Source organism: Mobula hypostoma, chromosome 7 (assembly GCF_963921235.1).
Source record: "Mobula hypostoma chromosome 7, sMobHyp1.1, whole genome shotgun sequence".
Classification (NCBI taxonomy): domain Eukaryota; kingdom Metazoa; phylum Chordata; class Chondrichthyes; order Myliobatiformes; family Myliobatidae; genus Mobula; species Mobula hypostoma.
In genome coordinates, this window is record NC_086103.1 from 110,910,442 (window position 1) to 110,931,924 (window position 21,483).

The 21,483-nt window shown below is 40.4% G+C and overlaps 1 protein-coding gene across 6 annotated transcripts in view; it reads left to right on the plus strand.

The window, feature by feature from the left end:
• The window catches only part of tpp2 (tripeptidyl peptidase 2), a 142,453-nt gene that overhangs the window by 53,544 nt on the left and 67,426 nt on the right, over nt 1-21,483 (plus strand). For all 6 annotated transcript variants that reach the window (XR_010018677.1, XM_063053767.1, XM_063053769.1 and 3 more), the window contains 6 exons: nt 8,806-8,977; nt 13,257-13,414; nt 14,862-14,938; nt 16,878-16,984; nt 19,678-19,832; nt 19,931-20,047. Coding sequence is in view for 5 of the 6 variants with exons in the window: in XM_063053767.1 (XP_062909837.1) it covers nt 8,806-8,977; nt 13,257-13,414; nt 14,862-14,938; nt 16,878-16,984; nt 19,678-19,832; nt 19,931-20,047 (786 nt within the window). In the remaining variant the exon portion in view is untranslated. The remainder of the gene's footprint in view (nt 1-8,805; nt 8,978-13,256; nt 13,415-14,861; nt 14,939-16,877; nt 16,985-19,677; nt 19,833-19,930; nt 20,048-21,483) is intronic.

Sequence of the window (21,483 nt, forward strand, 5' to 3'; positions counted from 1 at the left end):
TAACTTTTTGGCAAGAATGCACAATTGCTGTGTTTGGAGGAAAAAGGGCACTGCACAGCAACATCAAAACCTTATCCCAGTTGTGAAGCATGGTGGAAGGAGCATCATGTTTTGGGGCTGCTTTGCTGCCTCACGGCCTGGACAACTTGCAATCGTTGAGATACCAATTAATTCAAAATTGTATCAAGACATTTTACAGGAGAATATCAGGGTAGCAGTCTGTCAGTTGAAGCTTAATAGAAGTTGGATAATGCAACAAGGCAATGATCTGAAAGACGAGTAAATCAACAACAGAATGGTTTAAAAAAGAGAAAATTTGTGTTTTGGAAAGGTGGTGTCAAAGTCCTGACCTTAATCCTATAGAAATGTTGTAGCAAGCAGTTCATGTAAAGAAGCCCACCAACACCCCAGAGCTGAAGCAGTTTTGTAAGGAAGAATGACCAAAAATTCTTCTAAGCCGATATACAGGGCTGATCAACCGTTACCAGAAACGTTTGGTTGAAGTTATTGCTGTACAAGGGGGTCACACCAGTTACTGAAAGCAAAGGTTCACATATGTTTTCCAACAAATACGTGTAATATTAGATAATTTTTCTCATAAATAAATGAACAAGTATAATGTTTTTGGTGTTTATTTAAAGGGGTTCTCCTTATCTAGCTTTAGGACTTGTGTGAAGATCAGATCACATTTTAGTTCATACTTAAGCAGAAACGGAGAAAATTCTGCAGGGTTCACAAACTTACTAGCACCATTGTACCTGTGATGTACCAGTGCAGAGTGAGCGGGATGTGGCGATCAGATTTCCTCTCGGCGTCCAGCATTCTGGGGAGAACAATCCAAGTTTGTCTAACCTGTCCTTACAGCCTGTATCCTCTAACCAGACAGCATCCTGGTAAACTACATCTGCACCTTTTCCACAATCTCCACATTCTTCTTGTAAGGGGACAACCAGTACCGCACACAAGTTTGCTTGGACTGAAGTTTTATAGAGCTGCAGCACAGCTTCTGTACTCTTATACTCAACACCCCTAAAAATGAAGGCAAGCATTTCACATGCCTTCTTTACCCCTTTATCCGCTTGTGTAGCCATTTTGAGTGAACAGTGGACCAGGACCGCTCTGTACCTCAATGCTATTAAGGGCCCTACCATTAACTATATAATTTTTCCTTTCCTTTAATCTCCCAAAGCGCAGAACCTCTCACTTGCTTGGATTAAACTCCATCTGCCAGTTCTTTGACTATATCTGTAACTGACCTATATTACATTGTTTTCTTCTTGTGTCAATATTGCTAATCCACTCAGCCACATCTTCATCCAAATCATTGATAGATCATTGCACACAAGAGGTCCCAGCACCTGTGGAACATCATTGATCACAGACCTCCAGCCTGAAAAACAGTTGTCTACCCCTACTTTCGGTCTTCTGAATCCACACTTGCAATTCACCTTGGATCCTATGCATCTTTTTCTTCCTACCACAAGAAACCTTGTCAAATGCCTTCCTAAACTCCTTGTAAATACCATCCACCACCTTAACCTCATTAAGTATTGTTGTTACCTCCTCAAAAAAACTCAGACAAGTGTATTGAACATGACCTGCTATGCAGATCATGCCTTTCCTGTGTCTCAGTATTCACTCTAATCATTTCCCTACCACTGACGTGAGGCTCATTGGCCTATCATTACCAGGATTATTTCTATTTCTCTTCTTGAACAAGGGCACAACATTCACTCTTCTCCAATCCTTCAGGACCTTACCTGTTGCAAGTGCGACACAAGCATCTTTGTCAAATCCCCAGCAATCTCCTTGCATGCTGTTTTCAATTTTCAGGGGTATATGCTTTACAGAAGGTCCAGCACTACCTCCTTCAGCATTGCACGTTGTGGTCTTTGTGTGATCTTTGCAGGATGCCCATTCCTAGTAGAGCAACAATGCATGTTAAATTGGTGGGACATTTTAAGATTAAGGTCTTAAAATGTCCCACCAATTTAACATGCATTGTTGTTTTCACTTTCTTTCTATTTCTTCAGTAAACACCAATGCAAAGTACTTATTTAGTACCTCAGCCACTTGTGCTGATTCCAAGAACAAATTCCCTCCCTTATCCTTGAGTAGAACTACCCTCTTAGTTACCTCTTTTTCTCTACATAGAAGTATAAAACACCTTTGGATTATCTTTGACTGTGTTCACCAAGAACATTCCATGGTCTCTTTTTACCTTTCTATTCACTTACTTGAACACATACCTCCTATCTTTGTATTCTTTAAAGGCCCATTCTGATTTTTTTTTTAGATTTATTGTCATTTAGAAATGCATACATGCATTAAGAAATGATGCAATGTTTCTCCGGAGTGATATCACAGAGAACAAGACAAACCAAAGACTAACACTGACAAAACCACATAATTATAACATATAGTTACAGCAGTGCAAAGCAATACCATAATTTGATAAAGAACAGACCATAGGCACAGTAAAAAAAAAAGTTCTCAAAGTCCCGAGTGGATCGACTCCCGAGTCCCTGATAGCAGGCGGCAAAAGGAAGGAACTCCCTGCCATAAACCTCCAGGCACCGTCAACTTGCCAATACCTTAGAAGCAGCCGACCCTGAGTCCATCCGTCCGAAAACTCCGAGCTTCCAAGCAGCCTCTCCAATACAGCCTCCCGAGCGCCTTCGACTTTTCCCCGGCCGCTGAAACACGCAAAGCTGAGGATTTCGGGGCCTTCAGCTCCGGAGATTCTGGTTACCACACAGTAGCAGCGGTAGCAAAGCAGTCATTTCGGAAGTTTTCCAGATGTTCCACTGTGCTTTCACGTCTATCTCCATCAAATCAGAATTGTGCACAGTCCTCTACTTGACAAATAACAGATATTCATCACCAAAGGGGCCGCGCGCGCTACCGTCGCGCTGCCATCTTCTCCCCCCTAAATCTTGTGTATGCCTGTTCTTTTTTCCTGACAAAATTTAAGACCTCTTGGGGCATCCAAGGTTTCATTGCCTTACCTACCTTGTCTTTTCTCCTCACTGGAAAATGCCAAGCCTGAACTCTCATCAACTGGTCTTTAAACAACTCTCACATGTTCAAATGTGGACTTGTCTGACAACATCTGCTCCCAGTTTATGCCCCTTAGCTTGCCTTATCCTGTTGTAATTTGCCCTTCTCAATTTAGTGTCTTCTCGCATAACCATCTTAAAACATGATGAGTTGTGGTGTTGATTCCCGAAGTGTTCACCCACTATCAGGTCTGTCACCTGACCTGGCCTATTTCCCAAAACCGTGTCCAGTATTTTCTCTCTTACTAGACTCTCCACATATTGTTTCAGGATCTGCTCTTCGATGTACTGAAGAAAGCCTGCCCCATCTTGCCCTCTTGTGTTAAAGAAATTCCAAATCAGTACTAGGGAAGTTCAAGTCCCATCATTATGATGACCCTGTTTTTTCTGCACCTTTCCATAGTCTGTCTAGGTATCTGTCCCTCCACCTCTGTATGGCTATAGGGAGGCCAGTAGTATACTTCATCTTTTTAACTAGACATATCCTATTTCTGCTGTGTACATACATCTATTGATGCTTCTGGACACATCTTCAGTGATGTTTCGGGTCTTTCAATATCATGCAACCTCCTCCAGGAGACCCAGCCAGGGCTGGTCAGACCCCAGCTTGTGTCCAGATGGCTAGCTACTTATGACTCCATGGCTCCCCTCTTTTGAGCCACAGCCAACTTGAGGCCTTCTCTGCTGCATCGGTGGTACTGCGGATGGCTCTCCTCTTCCTCTGTCCCTCGATGCCCAAAATGCTGAAGGCTGTAACTAAAGAACGGGCTACGATTCCCCTACAACCAATCTCCACTGAGAGACACCTCGCTCTCCATCCAGCCTGCTGACAGTTGCTGACCAGTCGTGCGTACTTGGAGAGCTTCCTTTCAAAGGCCTCTTCTAAGCTATCTTCCCATGGGACTGTCAGCTCCAGCAGTCTGAGTACTAGCGTAATACTCTCCTTTATCAGTTGTACAACTCCTTTTCACGCCCATCTCTATCATGTCTAATACTATGCAACCCAGGAACTTTGAGCAGCAGGTCTTGTCCCTTACACATCCCGGTATGAGTAACGACAGCAACACTGTAATTCCATTACTGATTTGGGCTCCAAGTTCATCGTTCTTGCCCATAATACTCTGAACACTGAAAAGAACAGATTATAGCCCATCAGACCCATCATGTTTATTAGCTTGGCCCTTACTCTCCTTCCTTTCAATCTTATTGCATGCCATGTTTCTTGTCCTCAACCTTACCACCTGCTGTGGTTCTCATCTCCCTTCCACTCTTGATTAAACTCTTCTACTCCCAGTGAGGATATCAGTTCCCCTCAGTCCAGATCCAAACCATCTTGTTTGTACAGGTCCCATCTACCCTGGAAGACAGCCCAATAATCCAGAATTCTGGAGCTCTGCTTCCTGTACCATTCAATAGTTCAATACACCTATTGATCTACAGTGTCTATCAATTTCTCAGCTCACTTGCTCACGGCACAGGTAGTAGTCCAGGATTATGACCCTGCTTTTTAACTTTCTACCTAACCCCTTAAATCCCGTTGCAGGACCTCATCCCTTCTCCTGACTATGTCATTGATACCTATGTGGACCACGCCCTCTGGCTCACTTCCCTGTCTCAGAATGCCTTGTACTCATTGTGAAACATCTTGACTCTAACACTAGGAAGGCAACACACCATCCTGGAGTCTCAATTGTAACCACAGAAATGCCCTTACTATCCGGTTCCCTGTCAGTATTTCTCTGCCTGACTTCAAATTAAATTTCTGAGTGATTTAAAGTATTGTCTCTTGATCATTAGTTATGCTTTTCGATTACCAGTGAAGAAATGAACAACTACTGTACCCTGTTTTCTAGATCCATTGGACAGAAGTGACTGTTTAATTGATTTACAGGGCTCCAAGTCTCTTGTTCTCAGCCAGAGAGATACAGCATGGAAATAGATCATGCTGGTCATCAACCACCCATTACACAAAATCTATATTCATTCCTTTTCCTTTATTCTCCCTTCATTCACATCAGCTGACTCTGGATTCTATCACTCACCTACACTGCAGGCCCACTTAAGTGGCCAACAAACTTACCAACCTGTATATCTTTGTAATCTTGGAGGAAACCAGAGCACATGATGGAAACCCAGGTGTCACAGGGAGAACGTGCAAACGCCACACAAACAGCACCCGAGGTTTGGATTGAACTCTGGTCTCTGGCAGCAAATCCACAAGCCATGTTCCTGGACCACCTTCATAATACAGAGCGACCCATTTTCAATCACAACGGTTCTTCCGGTGTGCTGCTAAACACTGTGCTTTATATTTTAGTTCCAGAGACCAGGAAGGAACAATGACATGTTTCCAAGACAGGGTTTGTAACTTGGAAACCTGCTGGTGATGGGATTCACAATCTCTGCCCTTCCCAGTGGTAGAGACCACAGGTTTGAGAGGTGATTAGGAGGAGTCTGCATGAAAAGTCATGCTTGACAAACCTTTTGGAGTTTCTTGAAGAGGTAATAAAAAAGATAGATGTGGGTAGTGCAGTGGATGTTCTGTCTTGGACTTCTGCAAGGCATTCAGCAGGGAAGGTGAAGGTCACATGGAATACAAGGAGGATCAGATAGCTGGATTTAAAATTGGCTTTGAAGTAGGAAGCAGAGCTGGTGGTTGGAGAATGGAAGCTAGTGACACCACCAGTGTAGTGCTGCTGAGGTTGCAGCCCTTGTTACTCATCATAATTTGAATGCAAATGCACAAGGCTTGATCATTGAATTTACAGAAGACATGAAATTAGGCCATGTTGATAGTGAAAGAGATTTTCTAGATTGCAAGCGTATCTGGATCAGACCACCCTATGATTTATACTATGAATGGTAGGGCACTGGGGTGTGTAGTGGAACTGCAACTGCATAGTTCATTGAAAGCAGTTTCATAGAAAGATGGGTGGTGAAAAAGAGTTTCACTGGCCTTCATCAGAAAGGGCACTGTGTATAGGAGTTGTGACACTGCGTGGCAGTTTATAAGTCATTGGTTGTACTTGGAATACTAAGTACCATTTTGGTCACCAGGAAAGAGTACAAAGAATATTAATGAGGATGTCCCCAGGACCAGAGAGCCTGAGCTATAGAGAGAGGTTGTCTAGGCTAGGTCCTTAGAGCTAGTAGAAGGAGGGGCAACTTTTTGCAAATGTTTACTGGGATGCATAGCTAAGGTAGATAGTGATAGTCTCATCTCCAGCAAAGGGGAGATCAAAACTAGAGGCATAGATTTCAGATGAGAGGGTAAGGGTTTAAAAGCATCCTGAGAGAAAGCTTTTCATGCAGAAGTTGGTGAATATATGGAATGAGCTGCTAGAAGAAGTGGTTGAGGCAGGGACAATAATATTTAAAGAAGCACTTGGATAGGTACATGGAGGAGCAGTACTTAAGCGGGTATGGGCTGAACACAGGAAATTATGACTATTTGGGTGGGCACCAGGGTTAGCATAGACTGGCTGGGACAAAGAGCTTGTATCTATGCTGTGTTATTCAGTGACAGTTCTGATGCTGCTTCTGGCCCTCAGTGTCTCAGGGATGCCTAATGCAGTTCTTAACCTATCCAATACAGCACAATGATTTGCCACATAATGTAATAGAGGGTATTGTTATTAGTCCTGATCTTCATGAGGAGCCTGCATTTGATCTCTTAGTGATGTGAGGATGAGGTTAAGGAAGTTTTCCTTGCTATTTGTTCTCACACCGCTTCTGACAGGCCTATCTTGCTGAGTGACAGTGAAATTCCCTCACATTCAAGGTGGGAAGAGACTTTGTGGGATCCTAAATCATTTTTAAGAAATCACAGTGTTATTTCCTCCCAGCTGCATTCCACTGGGCTATCATCCCTTTAGTGGTGGAACAAAACATTTTTAGGAACAATGAGAACAGGACCAGCTTATTCAATATAAAGTACACCTAGTTATCAGACAGTAGCAAATTTGGTAGAGATGTTAGTGAGGAAGACTTGTGGATTTGACACTAAATTTCTGACTTTGTCAAGTTTAGTGCTGTGACTGGGGTTGTGTAATCTGTCTGGTTTCATGATCATTAATACATTTCTGGTACCCCATGCCACATTCCAGATTCTGCAGTTGCTGAAGTGGAGTTAATCAGTTTCTTAGTAATACGACCACCTGGCTGTACTTCTACTCCCAGCAGATAGACAGAGACTAAAGCCCACAGCCCCGGTAGTGAGGACCAAGAAAATATGGTCAAGGGAGGCAAAGGAGCATTTGTAGGACTGCTTAGAGACATTATTCTGGACAATATTCAATAATACATCTTCAAATATGAATGAATTGCTGTGGATTTTCAGCTTCTGCAGTACCTCTTGTGTTTATGAATGCGCCATTTGTCACCGACTTCAAGACCTGTGTGGATGATCCAGGACTATACAAGAAGTCCATGTGCGCCCTATGGAAGGCTATTTTAAGAGCAAATAAACAAATCTGATTGATGTTAAAGACAGAATCAAATGTACATCAACTCTGGCAGGGTTACAGGCTATTACTTCCTACAAGGTGAAACCTAACGCTTCAGTCCCAGATGAGCTCAACGCCTTTTATGCATGCTTTAAAAGGAAGAAGGAAACTATACCTGTGTAAATTGCTGCAGCATTTGTGATCTCTGAATCAGAGGCCAATATCAGGACATCTTTCAAGAGGGTGAACGCTCGCGAAGTGTTAGGTCCCAATGGTGTACCTGTGCCAACCAACCGGCGGGTGTGTTCACGGACATCTTCAATCTCTCACTGCTGCAGATGGAGATTCCCACCTGTTTCAAAAGGGTGCCAATCATACCAGTGCCCAAGAAAAGCAGATGAGCTACCTCAATGACTATTACCCAGTTGCACTCACATTTACTGTGATGAACGAGGTGGTGTATGGGAGTGAGATAAATCAGCTGGTTGAGTGGTGTCGCAACAATAACCTTGCAGTCAACATCAGTAGTACCAAGGAACTAATTATGGGCTACAGGAAGAGGAAGTCAAGGGAACATGCACTAGTGCTCATCAGGAGACCAGAGAGAGAAGGGTGAGTACTTTCAATTTCCTGGCTGTCAACATCTCTGAGGATCTGTACTGGGTGGAACATATTGATGCAACTACAAATATGGCACGACAGCAGCTATATTTCATTAAGAGTTCGAGGAGACTTGGTATGTAACTTAAGACACTTGCAAATTTTTACCGATGCACTGTGGAGGGTGTTCTAGCTGGTTACATCACCGTCTGGTATGGAGGAGCCACTACACAGGATTGGAAAAGGCTGCAGAAAGTCGTAAACCGAGCTAGTTCCATCTGGGCACTCACCTCATCAGCATCAACGACAATTCAAAAGATGGTGCCTCAGGAAGGTAGCATTCATCGTTACTGACCCCCATGACCCAGGCTGTGCCTTCTTCAAATTGCTACCATCAGATGCAGGACCCTGAAGCCACACACTCAACTTTTCAGAAACAGCTTCTTCCCCTCCACCATCAGATTTCTAAATGGACATTGAACCGGCTTTCACATGCTCTTTGCCTTTTTATGCTACTTATTTAATTTTTATGTGTTTCTTATGGTAATTCATAGTTATTTAATATTATGTATTGCAATACACAGCTGCCAAAAACGACAAATTTCACAACATATGTCAGTGATACTAAATCTGATTTTGATGTGCTACTTTTATAAGTTTTTGAATTTGACATATGAAATTTATTTCTGCTCTCCTACTAGGTTGATAAAGCATATGATTACCTCATACAAAACTCATCCATGACCAGCAGTAATTTGGGGTTTAATGTTGTTGTCGGCAATCAACGGGGAATTTATCTCCGTGATCCACACCATGTAGCTGCACCTTCAGACCATGCAATATCGATAGAACCCGTCTTCCCTGAACATGCAGGTGAGAGCAGTTTGCTGATCACATGTTATTTCCAGTCAGTGTTTTACAATCATAGAGCATTAAGCTTAATAGTTGAAATTCTGTAAAGCATCAATATTGTGAAACACAACATGAAGTTAGTTCCACTAACTTTAAACTGCCTTACAACCAATGATATACTGTCATTTTTGGAAAGTAAGATAGATCATTGCACGTGGTGTTCTGTCCCCATGTGATTTCTAAATTTTCTTTCATGGTTGTGAAAGTTGAACAATAAAATGTCAGTTAGGACACTGAATGGAATTTCCCTACTCTTTGAGGATACTTTGCATCCAACTGTGAAGACAACAGGTCCTCCAATACAATTGTGATAGTCATTTCTTGACTATCAGTAAACCTATTGATCAATTTTTAAAATTGATTGTAAATTCCTAGCTACCTTTCTTGTCAAGTATTCATGATAATGTTTCTCATTGCTGCTTTAGACTGATATTGGGCAGCTGAAACTGTATATTTGTGTACGTGTTTATTTTTGTAACATACTTTCACATCCACCTTTATCTTTTTGCATTAAGCATTAACTTATTTACAAAGCTTGCCTTGTTATTCAACCAGCTCACAAGCAGTAATTATTTTCCCTATTTTTTGCTTCCTTATAACAAGTGTTTAGCTTTTGACACAGTCTTAAATAATCAACTGTGGTAATGCATTAAACAACCTTACAGATCTCTGACGGATAGCACATTGTCATTCCATGTAATGTTGCTGTTTCACACTTAAGACAAACTGGATTGGTTATGACTTGTGGTGTTATTTGTAACAAGTTTGTATGTTCTCCCTATAGTAACTGATAGCACAATGGTCTTCTTGGCCTCTGCCCTGTCATCATTCAACATATCTATCTCATCCACAAAATATCATTTTTATATTTGTTGAGCATAGTTTTACTTTCCAAAATCGGTGTCTTCTGCGAATCATCTTGTCTTCTAGATAAATGAACCTATTTTCCTTTTCATATATATCAAACTGACTAGTTTGTAATAGATCTGGTTACCTTTGTCTTTTTCGAAGATGAGTGACCATTTTTCAATGCTGGAGTACCTCATTGCTTGACCTCAGTGGTTCAATAAGACAGCTTACCATCTTGTGCATAAGCTACGTAAATAGAGCCTTGAAATATTGTTACAGCTGATTCTTCCTCTTCCTAATTCCCCTGAGTTCTTTTTTGGCTTCTTTATAATCCTCAAGTGTTCTGTTTGATTCTAGTTTCCTAAGCTTTAAATACTTTTCCATTTTCTTTGTGACTAAATTCATCATTTCTCTTGATATCCAAGGTTCTCTGACTATTATCACCCTTGTTTTTCCTTCTGACTGGAACATAGCTGTCCTGTGCTCTGTGCAGTTGGTCTTTAAAAACACTCCACATGTTGGTTGTGGACTTGCCCAATTAACTCTCCCTAGTTCTTGCCTAGTGCTCTGCTACACTCCCACGAGGTCCACACTTATCCTTATCTATAGCTATCTTAAAAGTAAAGGAGTTGTGGTCACTACTTTATAACTGCTCACCCACTGAAAGGTCAGTCAGCTGGCCAAGGTCATTACCCAACACCAGATCCAGTACAGCTCCTCCCTTTCTTGGACTGTCTTCCTGGATGCACCTAACAAATTCTGCTCCATCTCAACCTTTTTTACTGAGAAGGTCCCAGTTAACGTCCCCCCTGCCATTATTTTTACATCTTTCCTTAATCAGCCTGCATATTTGTTCCTCAGTGTCCTGGTGGCTACTGAGGGCGGGGGGAGGGGGTGGTTCTGTAGTACAATCCCACCAGAGTGATTGCATCCTTCCTATTTTTGAGTTATACACGTTTAGATTCAGTGGACCAGTCCTCCATTATGTCTCCTCTGTGTGCAGCTGTGATATTGTCCCTGATTAATAGTGAATTTCCCCCCTCTCTTTTACCTCCCTCTATCTTTTCTAGAACATCAGTACCCTGGAACATTAAGCACCCATTCCTGTCCTTCTCTCAGCCAAGTCTCTCTAATGGCCACAAGATTGTAGATCCATGTACTGATCCATGTTCGTAAGTCTATCACCTTTACCCATAATACTCTTAGCATTAAAATACACACACTTCAAAGTATCTGCTCTATTTTATCTATTACTTTGCTCCTGCCTATTTTTACTGTCCTTGACATCTGCCTTCTTCTCTATCCCTCCATTTTCTGACCTGGTGCTCTGGTTCCCATCTCCTCTGCTAAACTAGTTTAGACCTTGCCGAGTTGTACTAGAAAACCTCCTGGTTGGGATATTGGTTCCCCTCCTGTTCAGGTGCAAACCGTCCCTCTTGTCCAGGTCAACCCCGCTCCAGAAGAGGTTCCAATAAACCTGAAACCCATTCTCCTGCACCAGTTCCTTAGTCATTCATTCGTCTGTTCTGTTTACCTTTTCCTGCACTGACTAACGCGTGGCACCAGAAATAATTTGGAGGTCCTGCTCTTCAGCCTCTTTCCTTACTCCCTATACCTACTGTGCAGGACCTCTTCCCCTTTTCTACCTATGTCATTGGTGCCAGTATGAACCACAACCTCTGGCTGTTCATCCTCCCCCTTGAGAATATTCTGCAGCACTCTGAGACATCCTGGACCATAACACTTGGTGCCTTTCGCAGCCACAGAATCTCTGTTCGTCCCCTTAACTATCGAATCTCCTATCACTATCGCCCTGTCTGATTTTACCCTTCATTGCTGAGCCTCAGAGCTGTCCAAAGTGCCATTGGCCTGGCTACTGCTGTGCTCTGATAGGTGATTCCCTCAACCATCCCCTGCCCCGCCCAAGCTGTATCCAAAGGGGTATACTTGTTACTTGGGGGAGTTGGCTACAGGGGAACCTTGCACTGGCTGCTTAATGCCCTTACCTCCCCCGGTGATACCCACCTAGTATCTGTGTGACCACCTCAGGTAAAGCTTCATCTATGAGGTTTTCAGCCTCCTGGATGGCTCATGATGGTATTTAAAGTTCAAAGTAAATTTATTATCAAACTACGTGTATGTCACCAGATACAATCCTGAGATTCATTTTCTTGCGGGCATAGTCAATAAATTCATAATGGAATAATAACCATAATAGAATCAATGAAAGACCACACCAACTTGGGCTTCAATCAGTGTGCAAAAGACAACAAACTGCAATTTCAAAAAGAAAGAAATAATAATAAATAAGCAATAAATATCAATAACATGAGGAGAAGAAGAGTCCTTAAAAGTGACTCCATAGGTTGTGGCAAGATTTCAATGATGTGGTAAGTGAAGGTATCCCCTTTGGTTTAAGAGGCTGATGGTTGAGGGTGATAACTGTTTCTGAACCTGGTAGTATGAGTCCTGAGGCTCCTGTACCACTTTCCTGATGACAGCAGCGAGAAGGGAGCAAGAGCTGGACAGTGGGGGTCCCTGATGATGGATGCTGCCTTCCTGCAACAATGTTTTGTGCTGATGTGCTGCATGAGCTTTACCCATGGTGGATTGGGCCCTATCCACTACTTTTTATAGGATTTTCCATTCTATACCAGGCTGTAATGCAGCCAGTCAATATATTCTCCACCGCTCATATGTAGAAGTCTGTCAGAATTTTAGATGTCACACCGAATCTACACAAATTCCTATGGAAGTAGAGATGCTACCATGCTCTCTTCGTAATTGCACTTGCATGCTAGGTCCAGGACAGCTCCTCTGAAATAATAACACCGAGGAATTTAAAGTTGCTGACCCTCTCCAGATTGGCTCATGGACCTCTTGTTTCCTCCTCCTGAAGTCAATAATCAGCTCCTCGGTCTTGCTGATACGGAGTAAGAGGTTGTTGTTATAACACCACTCAGCCAAATTTTGAATCTCCTAGATAATTTGTCACCACCTTTGATTTGCCCTACAACAATGGTGGTGTCAGCAAACTTGAATAAGGTATTGGAGCTGTGCGTAACCACGCAGTTATAAGTGTAAAGCAAGTAGAGCAGGGGACTAAGCACACAGCCTTGTGGTGCACCTGTGCCGATGGAAATCATGGAGAAGATGTTGTTGCCAATCTGAACTGACAGGATGCAATTACACAAGGAGGTATTGAGGCCCAAGTATTGAAGCTTATTCATTAGTTTGTGAGGCGACGATGGTATTGTATAACCATCTGTAGTCGATAAAGACGATGGTCCCCAACCTTCGGTCTGCGGCCCGGAGGTTGGAGAGCATCCTGCTCTTTGTGCCACTTTGCGTTTCTTTATAAATGTGCTTTACATATCTATTTTTTTGACAGAAAACTCTGAGCGGATATCTCTGCAACTTCACTTAGCACTAACCTGTAATGCTTCTTGGATTCAATGCCCTAGTCACTTGGAGTTGATGAATCAATGTAGACATATAACTATACGAGTGAATCCCTCTGGCCTTCGACAAGGGGCGCACTTTACTGAGGTATCTTGTGCAAAATAAGTTTCTAATAAATTTACTCATTATATGCTTAAAATATGGTTTATATATGTTCCTTTTGATTTTGCAAAAGGAAAGCAGATTTACCTTAAAGAGAACCTTTATTTCTTGTATCACACACACAAAATGCTGGAGGAACTCAGCATGCCAGGCAGCTTCCATGGAAAAGAGTAAAGAGTTGGCATTTCAGGCAGAGACCTGTCCTGATAAAGGGTCCTGGTCTGAAATGTCAACTATTTACTCTTTTTCATAGATGCTGCCTGGCTTGCTGAGTTCTTCCGGCATTTTGTGTTTGTTATTTGGATTTCCAGCATCTACAAATTTTCTCGTCTGTATTTCTTGTATGTTTTTCATTCAATTATTTTTCATGTAATTGCCATGTTTAAATGATACTGCTGTGTCTTTCTGTCCCTCTTCGCTCACATTCATTTTCAATTCACTTCTTGTTACCAGTGTAATTTCACTTCTAATTGATTGTTTTGATACACCATTTGCTATAAGGGTTATGTCATTGCTTTGAGGATTTTTAAAGTTGTTTCAGTCTCCTGGGTATCTTAGCCATGTCACTTCGTGCTTTTGCCAAATAATTCGTTTTATGGTGTTAGTCCATTTTTACATTTGTACATGGTTTTCAGTATCATGCACACATGCTGTCTGTTGCAGACCATTGTTGGGTCTGTTTTTTTTTAATTTCTGGGGGCCTGGACAATTTAGCAAATAGAGTTTTCTGAAATTATTCAAAAGAATGTATCTCTGGTTGAAGGTTGTCATTATTATTGTCTACATCTAAATTTGTCCAAATTTCATTAGGCTGTATTAGATGAAAACTTCTGATGAAATGGTCTCAGATAGTTTATTATAAATCAAAAGTCTTGAATTTTAAAAATAAAATTCATTTTGCTGTTGTAAGTAATTGATTCATGTGTTATTAATTAATTCCCTTCAGTCAATAATAGTTATCACTGCAATGCATTTAGGAGCCTTGGGGAAAACTATTAACTAATGCAATACAAAGTATATGAAAGTGATAAGTCTTTTCAAGGTCCAATTATTAACCAATTTTGTATTGAGGACCTTCTATTCTGCAAAAATATGGAATATTTAAGTATTTGTCTTGTCCAAATACTACTGTACTTGTTTATTGTAAAACTCAGATTCCCATTTAATGAATTCTTAATCATAATAAAGCCCAACATTTTTCTGAGTCATTAACAGTAAGATTTGTTTTTAGTTAATTCACTGATTTCTGCATATTTTGTTGGAAAATGTTGTGTGTGTGTGTGTGTGTGTGCGCGCGCGCGCGGAGGGGGAGAGACTTGGCGTTATTCTCACTGCCAATTGGAGACTATATTTGTAACATTTTAAGGTACTCTATGTAACACTGCATTTTTTTTTTCACTAGCAAATGTAGTTATTTGTTCATTTCTTGCAGGTCAGTGCATATGATACCACAGCCCCTGATGCTGGGCCTTTGTTTAGAGTTCCAATAACAGTTATCGTGCCCTCACGGTTAGTAAACTTGTTTAATCAATTAATTAATTTTGTTGTTATGGATGTCTTGAATTCATACCCTTCTGATTCAGGCAGAATAATTGTTCTGATCTGTAACTCACTTGGAGACAAAATTAACTGAAAGTTTACAAACGAATTGAAGAACAAATTACAAACTATAAAAATCTTATCCTGTCAACTTTCAGCTATGTAAATATAATACTTGCCTTGAATAGACAAGCTGTTTTAATGACTGTTCCACCAAATCACCAGAATACATATACTGTTGTATTGCAATGTAGTCTTTCATTCAAATTTATATGGTGGGAAGTTAAACAAAATGTAATTCTAAATAAGTCAATGTGTCAGACCTCCAAGGTAGCTATAGGACTCGAGCACACTTATTTTTCGATAGTTAATTTAACCTATTCAATCAAGATTTCATAGTTAACAACAGCTGAAACCCATAAAATATTACTAGGTCCCATTTTCAGAATTTTGCATTATATTTATATAAATTGTTTTACACAAACTACATTTCATTCATCATACTTTTCAAGTAGAAGCCTTATGTATCCTCAGCTGAAATTTGAAAGATTTATAATTGTCATGTGAATCACCTGAACTGCTTACAACTGAAGTAAATACTGTGAAATCTGTAAATGCTGTAAATTTAGGGGCTCTTAAAGATCTTGGTGCAGGTGACCTTATTTTGAAAATAGTCAGCAAAGCTCCCATTTCTCTTTCAGGACACTTTTATAGCCTCTATTGCTTGGTGTTTTAACTCCATGACATCTGACCTGGATCTCATAATAGCTATGAATGCTAACAGATCAACCTTTTTGTTGCATTGTTCTAACGGACTTAGAGCCTTTTTTCTGGTTGCCTGCATTGTGCCAGGAAGTGCCTGTAAGATGGTGGGCTGTCCATTCCTTTCTACACCACTGTTGATTATCAAGTTCTGACTGCTATCTGTCAGTGTTAAAGTTACTTCTGATTAAAGCCTTTTAAAATTGAGTAGTCTATAAATTAATTGCTGTTTTTAGTTGCGTTCACGTGACCTCTCTGCCTGATCTTCCCACCAAATCTTTTATTTTCACTGCCTTTCTCTGAAATGTTCTTGCCCAAATTAATTTACTATAGCTGTTCAATTGCACCTGTGTTAGCTTGCTCCCAAAAGCTTTGCTTGCATCAAGTTGTTTCCTACTCCTTGTTCTGTTCCCTTCATTTGATCTTCAGCACCAACAATAAAAGCCCCACAAATATTTGGGATCAACATAAACAAAATGCTGAAGGATCTCAGCAGTCAGGCAGCAGGTATGGAGAGAAATGAATATCAGTGTTTTGGGCCAAGACCCTTCATCAGTACTGGAAGAGGAGAAGGCTGAAGCCAGAATACATGTGGGGCGGGGGAGGGGTAGGAGCACAAGCTGGTGGATGATGGGTAAATCCAGGCATGTGAGGAAAGGCTGGAGAGTGGGACAGAGGGTAAAACGGGAATGATGTGAAAGCTAGGAGGTGATAGCTGACAGGCAAAAGGCTGAAGGAGGAGGAATCTTATAGGGGACGTTATACCATGGAATAAAGAGAAGGGGGGGGCAGAGAGAGGAAAGTAATGGGCTGTTCATGAAAGGAGAGAGGGGAAAATGAAAGGGCAACAGGGCCCCGGGAAAAAGAAAAAATGGGGCTGAGCAATCAGAAGGGCGTGGGTCGGAGTTAAAAGCAGCAGGAGTCCTGGTCTGGAGACAGGCAGTGCTGAGATATTTTTGTTAATGTCTCACTTCCCTTTCCAGTAATGTCTTCTACCTATACTACCACCAGCCTTGACCTGTTTTCATTCCTTTATAGTGATGCATGCTTTCTCCCTTTTTATTCAGTTCATTTATTCAATCTTAAAGTTTTATTCTTGTAAAATTCTTATAAACTACCCTGCCTCTTCCTGGATTCTTGGTTGCAGATTACATGAAACCTCGGGTTATGATCTTGTGTACACAGATGTTCACTTTAAACCTGGCCAAATCAGACGGCACTTTATTGAAGTACCTTGGGGAGCTACTTGGACTGGTAAGGGCACTTTTGTTTTGAAAAGAGTTCCTTCTCAAAAACCAATGGGTTCTATCGTTTCTGCTTTTAAAGTACTTTCACCAGCTTGTAATTTTGGTGTATGACATGTGCTGACATTTGTATAAATGTAACACACACAAAATGCTGGTGGAACGCAGCAGGCCAGACAGCATCCATAGGAAGAAGCACAGTTGACGTTTCGGGCCAAGACCCTTCGGGAGTCCTGATGAAGGGTCTCGGCCTGAAACATTGACTGTGCTTCTTCCTATGGATGATGTCTGGCCTGCTGCGTTCCACCAGCATTTTATGTGTGTTGCTTGAATTTCCAGCTTCCGCAGATTTCCTCGTGTTTGCGTTTGTATAAATGTTCTTATTTGTTGACTGATGAGAATGGATAAACTTCTCATGTTTGTCAGTATACTCTCATCATTACCTAGGCCAGTTCACCATTATTTTCAGTAAAGTATTCACTAGTAAGACTTCGCAGTGAAAATTGATCTGTGGGCTTGGTGTTTAGTTCATCTTGTTCAACTGACCAGGGTTAGTGACTGAGCCTTAAAGAAGCTGGTATGGAATATTAGTAAAATAAAACTGACTAAAGATATTTTTTTCAATAAGACCATGCTGATTATAAATCTAAGTTGCTTTCACCCTTGGCAGGTAGATAATTAAACGGTTGGGAAGATACCCCAAACTTGTGCAACCCACATCATTTTGTGTGTAAGAATTGTGAAGGGGCAGGTACTGCCATCTTTGTTTAGAAAGCCTAAGAAACATGTACTCAGTGTTTTCAGTGGCACTGTGTCATAATTTTAATCTGCAAAATCAGAAGACCAACAATGCTTTGAAAAAGTGTTCAGCCCCACAACTATTTTCACATTTTACTGTCTCATTTTCTGAATTTAAAATATATTGAAGTAGGGTTATTTTGAGCTAATCTTCGAAACATTGTGCATCATGTCAAATCAAAAGAAAAAATTCCAAAACCTGTCAATAATTTAATAAAAATCAAAAATCACAATTGTGAGGCTAAAAAAGTATTCATCTCCTTTGTAATTACTACACCAACTTTCCTCCGGTGCAGTATACTGTATTACCCAACCAACTCACCCAGTTTGTTATTGTAGAAAATTGGAAGATCACCTATTTTCAATGAAAAATAAGTATCCCCTCTTTCTAAGGTCCAACAGTATGGTAGATTTTCAGCAGACCAAACCAAAATGTAAAAAAAAGAACATTCACAAGAAATCAGGGAAATGATAATAGAGAAGCACAAATCTGAGGAAGGGTGCAGCACTAAACATACTTTGGAGCTCAATACAGTCCATTGTGAAAAAGTGGAAAAACAATATATAAGTGAGGCTACTGTGATGCCAACAGTCATTCTGGTTGTGCTTCTGAAGTCAGTGGCTGCAATTGGTGATGAAGTTCATGGTTCCAAAATCTCTAAGGTCTTGCACAAAAAGGGTATCTATGGAAGAGTGCCAAGGAAGAAGCCTTGGCTATATTTATTTTAAAAAAACATAGCCTTGCCTGTAAAATCTTTGTAAAGCATCACTTAGAATATACTGTAAAGATGTGGAAGAAGGTCTCGCTGTCAGATGAGACTACAGTGGAACTTTTTAATCCCAACACTAAATGGTACGTGTGGCATAATTCTGATACTGAGCGTTAGCCAGGTAACACTATCCCTACTGTAAAGTATGGTGGAGGTAGCATCATTCTGTAGGGATGCGTTTCAGCAGCAGGGACTGGGAATCTGTTCCGGATTGATGGGAAAATGAGTGCTGCTAAATACAACAAGATCCTGGATTAAAAATCTGCTAGCCTCTGCCAGGAAGCATAAACTGGGGAGGAAGTTAGTCTTTCAGAAGGGCAATGACCCAAAGCACACTGCCGGAGCAACCATGGAGTGGCTTCAAATTAAGAAATTTGATGTCCTTGAGTGGCCCAGTCAGAGTCCTGACCTTAACCCGATCAAACATCTTTGGCAAGACCTCAAGATTGCTGTTCAGTGCTGCTCCCCAACTAATCTGGCACATCTTGAGCAATTTTGCAAGGAGAAATGAATTTTGCTCTATCATGTTGTGCAAAGCTAATAGAGACTTATCCAAAAATATTGGCTGTAATATCTGCGAAAGGTGATATAACTAAGTACTGAGCAAAGGGGGATGAGTTGGGAGCTAAGGGCCCAAGAAGAAGAAGAAAGGGAGAATAAATACTTTTGAACTGCTGACATTTCAGATTTGAATTTTTAGTTTTCATGTTTTACAATTTTTACCTTCTTTTTTGGGTTCGACTGTGAAGAAAAAAGCATGTGATTCACAAATAAAAAAACCTCAGTTAAATTGATCAGAATCTCTGATTGTAATATTCATTTATACGAACAAATGGTTGGGGCCAAATACTTTTTCAAGGCACTATATGTGATCTCTCAGGCCAGCCAGCATTGGCATCAGTACAGGAAAGATTCTGAAATTTTCATTGTCTTTTTTTATGCTTCCTCATTACCCACGTCGTTCTATTTCTCCAACCAGATTTGGTAATGACCACAGAGGCCGAGTGGTGTACCTGCAAGATACTGTAGATATGAAAAGAGTCTTTGTCAGTGCTCTCAACGTGCATTGCCACCATTTCAATAAAGAGTGTAGTGCCATAGCTTATTTCTATATTATTTTAATTTCTTCTTACAGAGGTTACTATTTCTTCACTTTCACCTGATGTGTCCTCAAAGTTTGTCCTTCATGCAGTGCAACTGGAAAAACAAAAAGCTTATCGTACTAATGAGTTCTATAAATTCACATCACTCTTAGAGAAAGGATCATGTTGTGAAGCATTTCCAGTTTTGGTGAGCATAAACCTAATGACATAAAAACATTTCAATAATTTTTGCTTTAAACTCTTGAAAATTAATCTTGAAACTTGACCTCTTTTTACTATTGTTAGAATGGTAAAACGCTAGAATTTTGCATTGCCCGTTGGTGGGCCAATCTTGGTGACGTCAATATCAACTATACCATTTCCTTCCATGGAATTCTTTGTACTCCCTCCCAGCTACACATTGTAAGTTCTTATTTTTCATTTTACGGTTGAATATTTCCGATTTCATTAACTGAACCCAATCCCTAGAGCTAAATTTTAATTAAAATTATATACAGTTTGAGGGCAGTTACAAAATTAAGCAATATGATGTATATTTTAATTACTTATAATGAATAATTTAAAACCCCAATTTTGAACCAAGTTCACTAACTTGTATCTTGTGTTATTTGTCTGATATGTATTTCTCTGATGATATAAGATAACCACATTGAAGGTTAAAGTGTTAGTGGGTTCTAATATTCATTTGTGCTTGTTTTTAAGTAAGATATTCAAGACAGTTGAACAATTTTCTTAGAGCAAGTCCATATTAGCCATCATATGTTAACAAATGAAAATGAAAGATTGCAGATGCTGTAAGTGGGAAGTAAAAATGAAACAAATATGCAAATACTTTTGGGTTAGTTTACATCTGTACAAAGTTGCTGTTTGGGATCAATGACTTTTCAACAGAACTGCTCTTATGAAAATTCATAAACCTGAAAATCAACTTTTTTTTCTGCACGGATGTTATTGAGCTGCTGAATATTTCCGGCATTCTCGCTTTTTTAACATTTCTGGTTAAAGGCTCTTCATTAGCTCTTTCATGCATTTCCTCCCAATCTGTTTTTATTCTATTTAGCTTCTGTCATCTTCAGTGTGTTATTGGTAGGATCATCATCTTTTTAAGTGAAGGTGTTCCAAAAGTAAACATTTAACGCTTTTACTGTATCCTCTGCTTACATTATTTTATGATCCCTACATTAACTATTCTTGTACAATTCAAACATTTTTTGTTTTCCGTTGATATTATTGCATATCAACTTTTTAATTTCTGTTTCCTCCCGTGAAAACTTGCTACAAAATTAGACCAAGTTCCATTACCTTGTAGAATACCTGAAGTAACATGCTGTATGTACTTTCTTTTCACAAATGCAACTGTAGTAATACAGGTTATTGGCAAGATTACTGCATATAGTATGATTTTCTTTCTTTATGGTAGAAATTCAGAGATTTACTAGACTAATAACTGGAATGGATAAGCATCTTGTGAAGGACTGGATTTAGGCCTGTAACTGCTAGAGTTTAGAAGAGCAAGAGGGACCTTGTTTGAAGCATACATGATTCTAGGGGTCTTAACGGTGGATATGAGTACACTGCTTTTCTTGTGTGGTAATATAAAACTAAGGGTCACCTTTGCAAAAAAATAGTGTTTCTTTAAGGTGGCAGGGATTTGTTTCTGCAAATCCTAAGTCTTTGGGACTTGGTTTCCTGCACCCTTTAAGAACAAAAGGGGGTGGGGTGGCTCTGTTGGTGAGGAATGAAATTCAGTCACTTGTGAGCGGGGACATAGAATCAGGAGATAGAAACATAGAAACATAGAAAATAGGTGCAGGAGTAGGCCATTCGGCCCTTCGAGC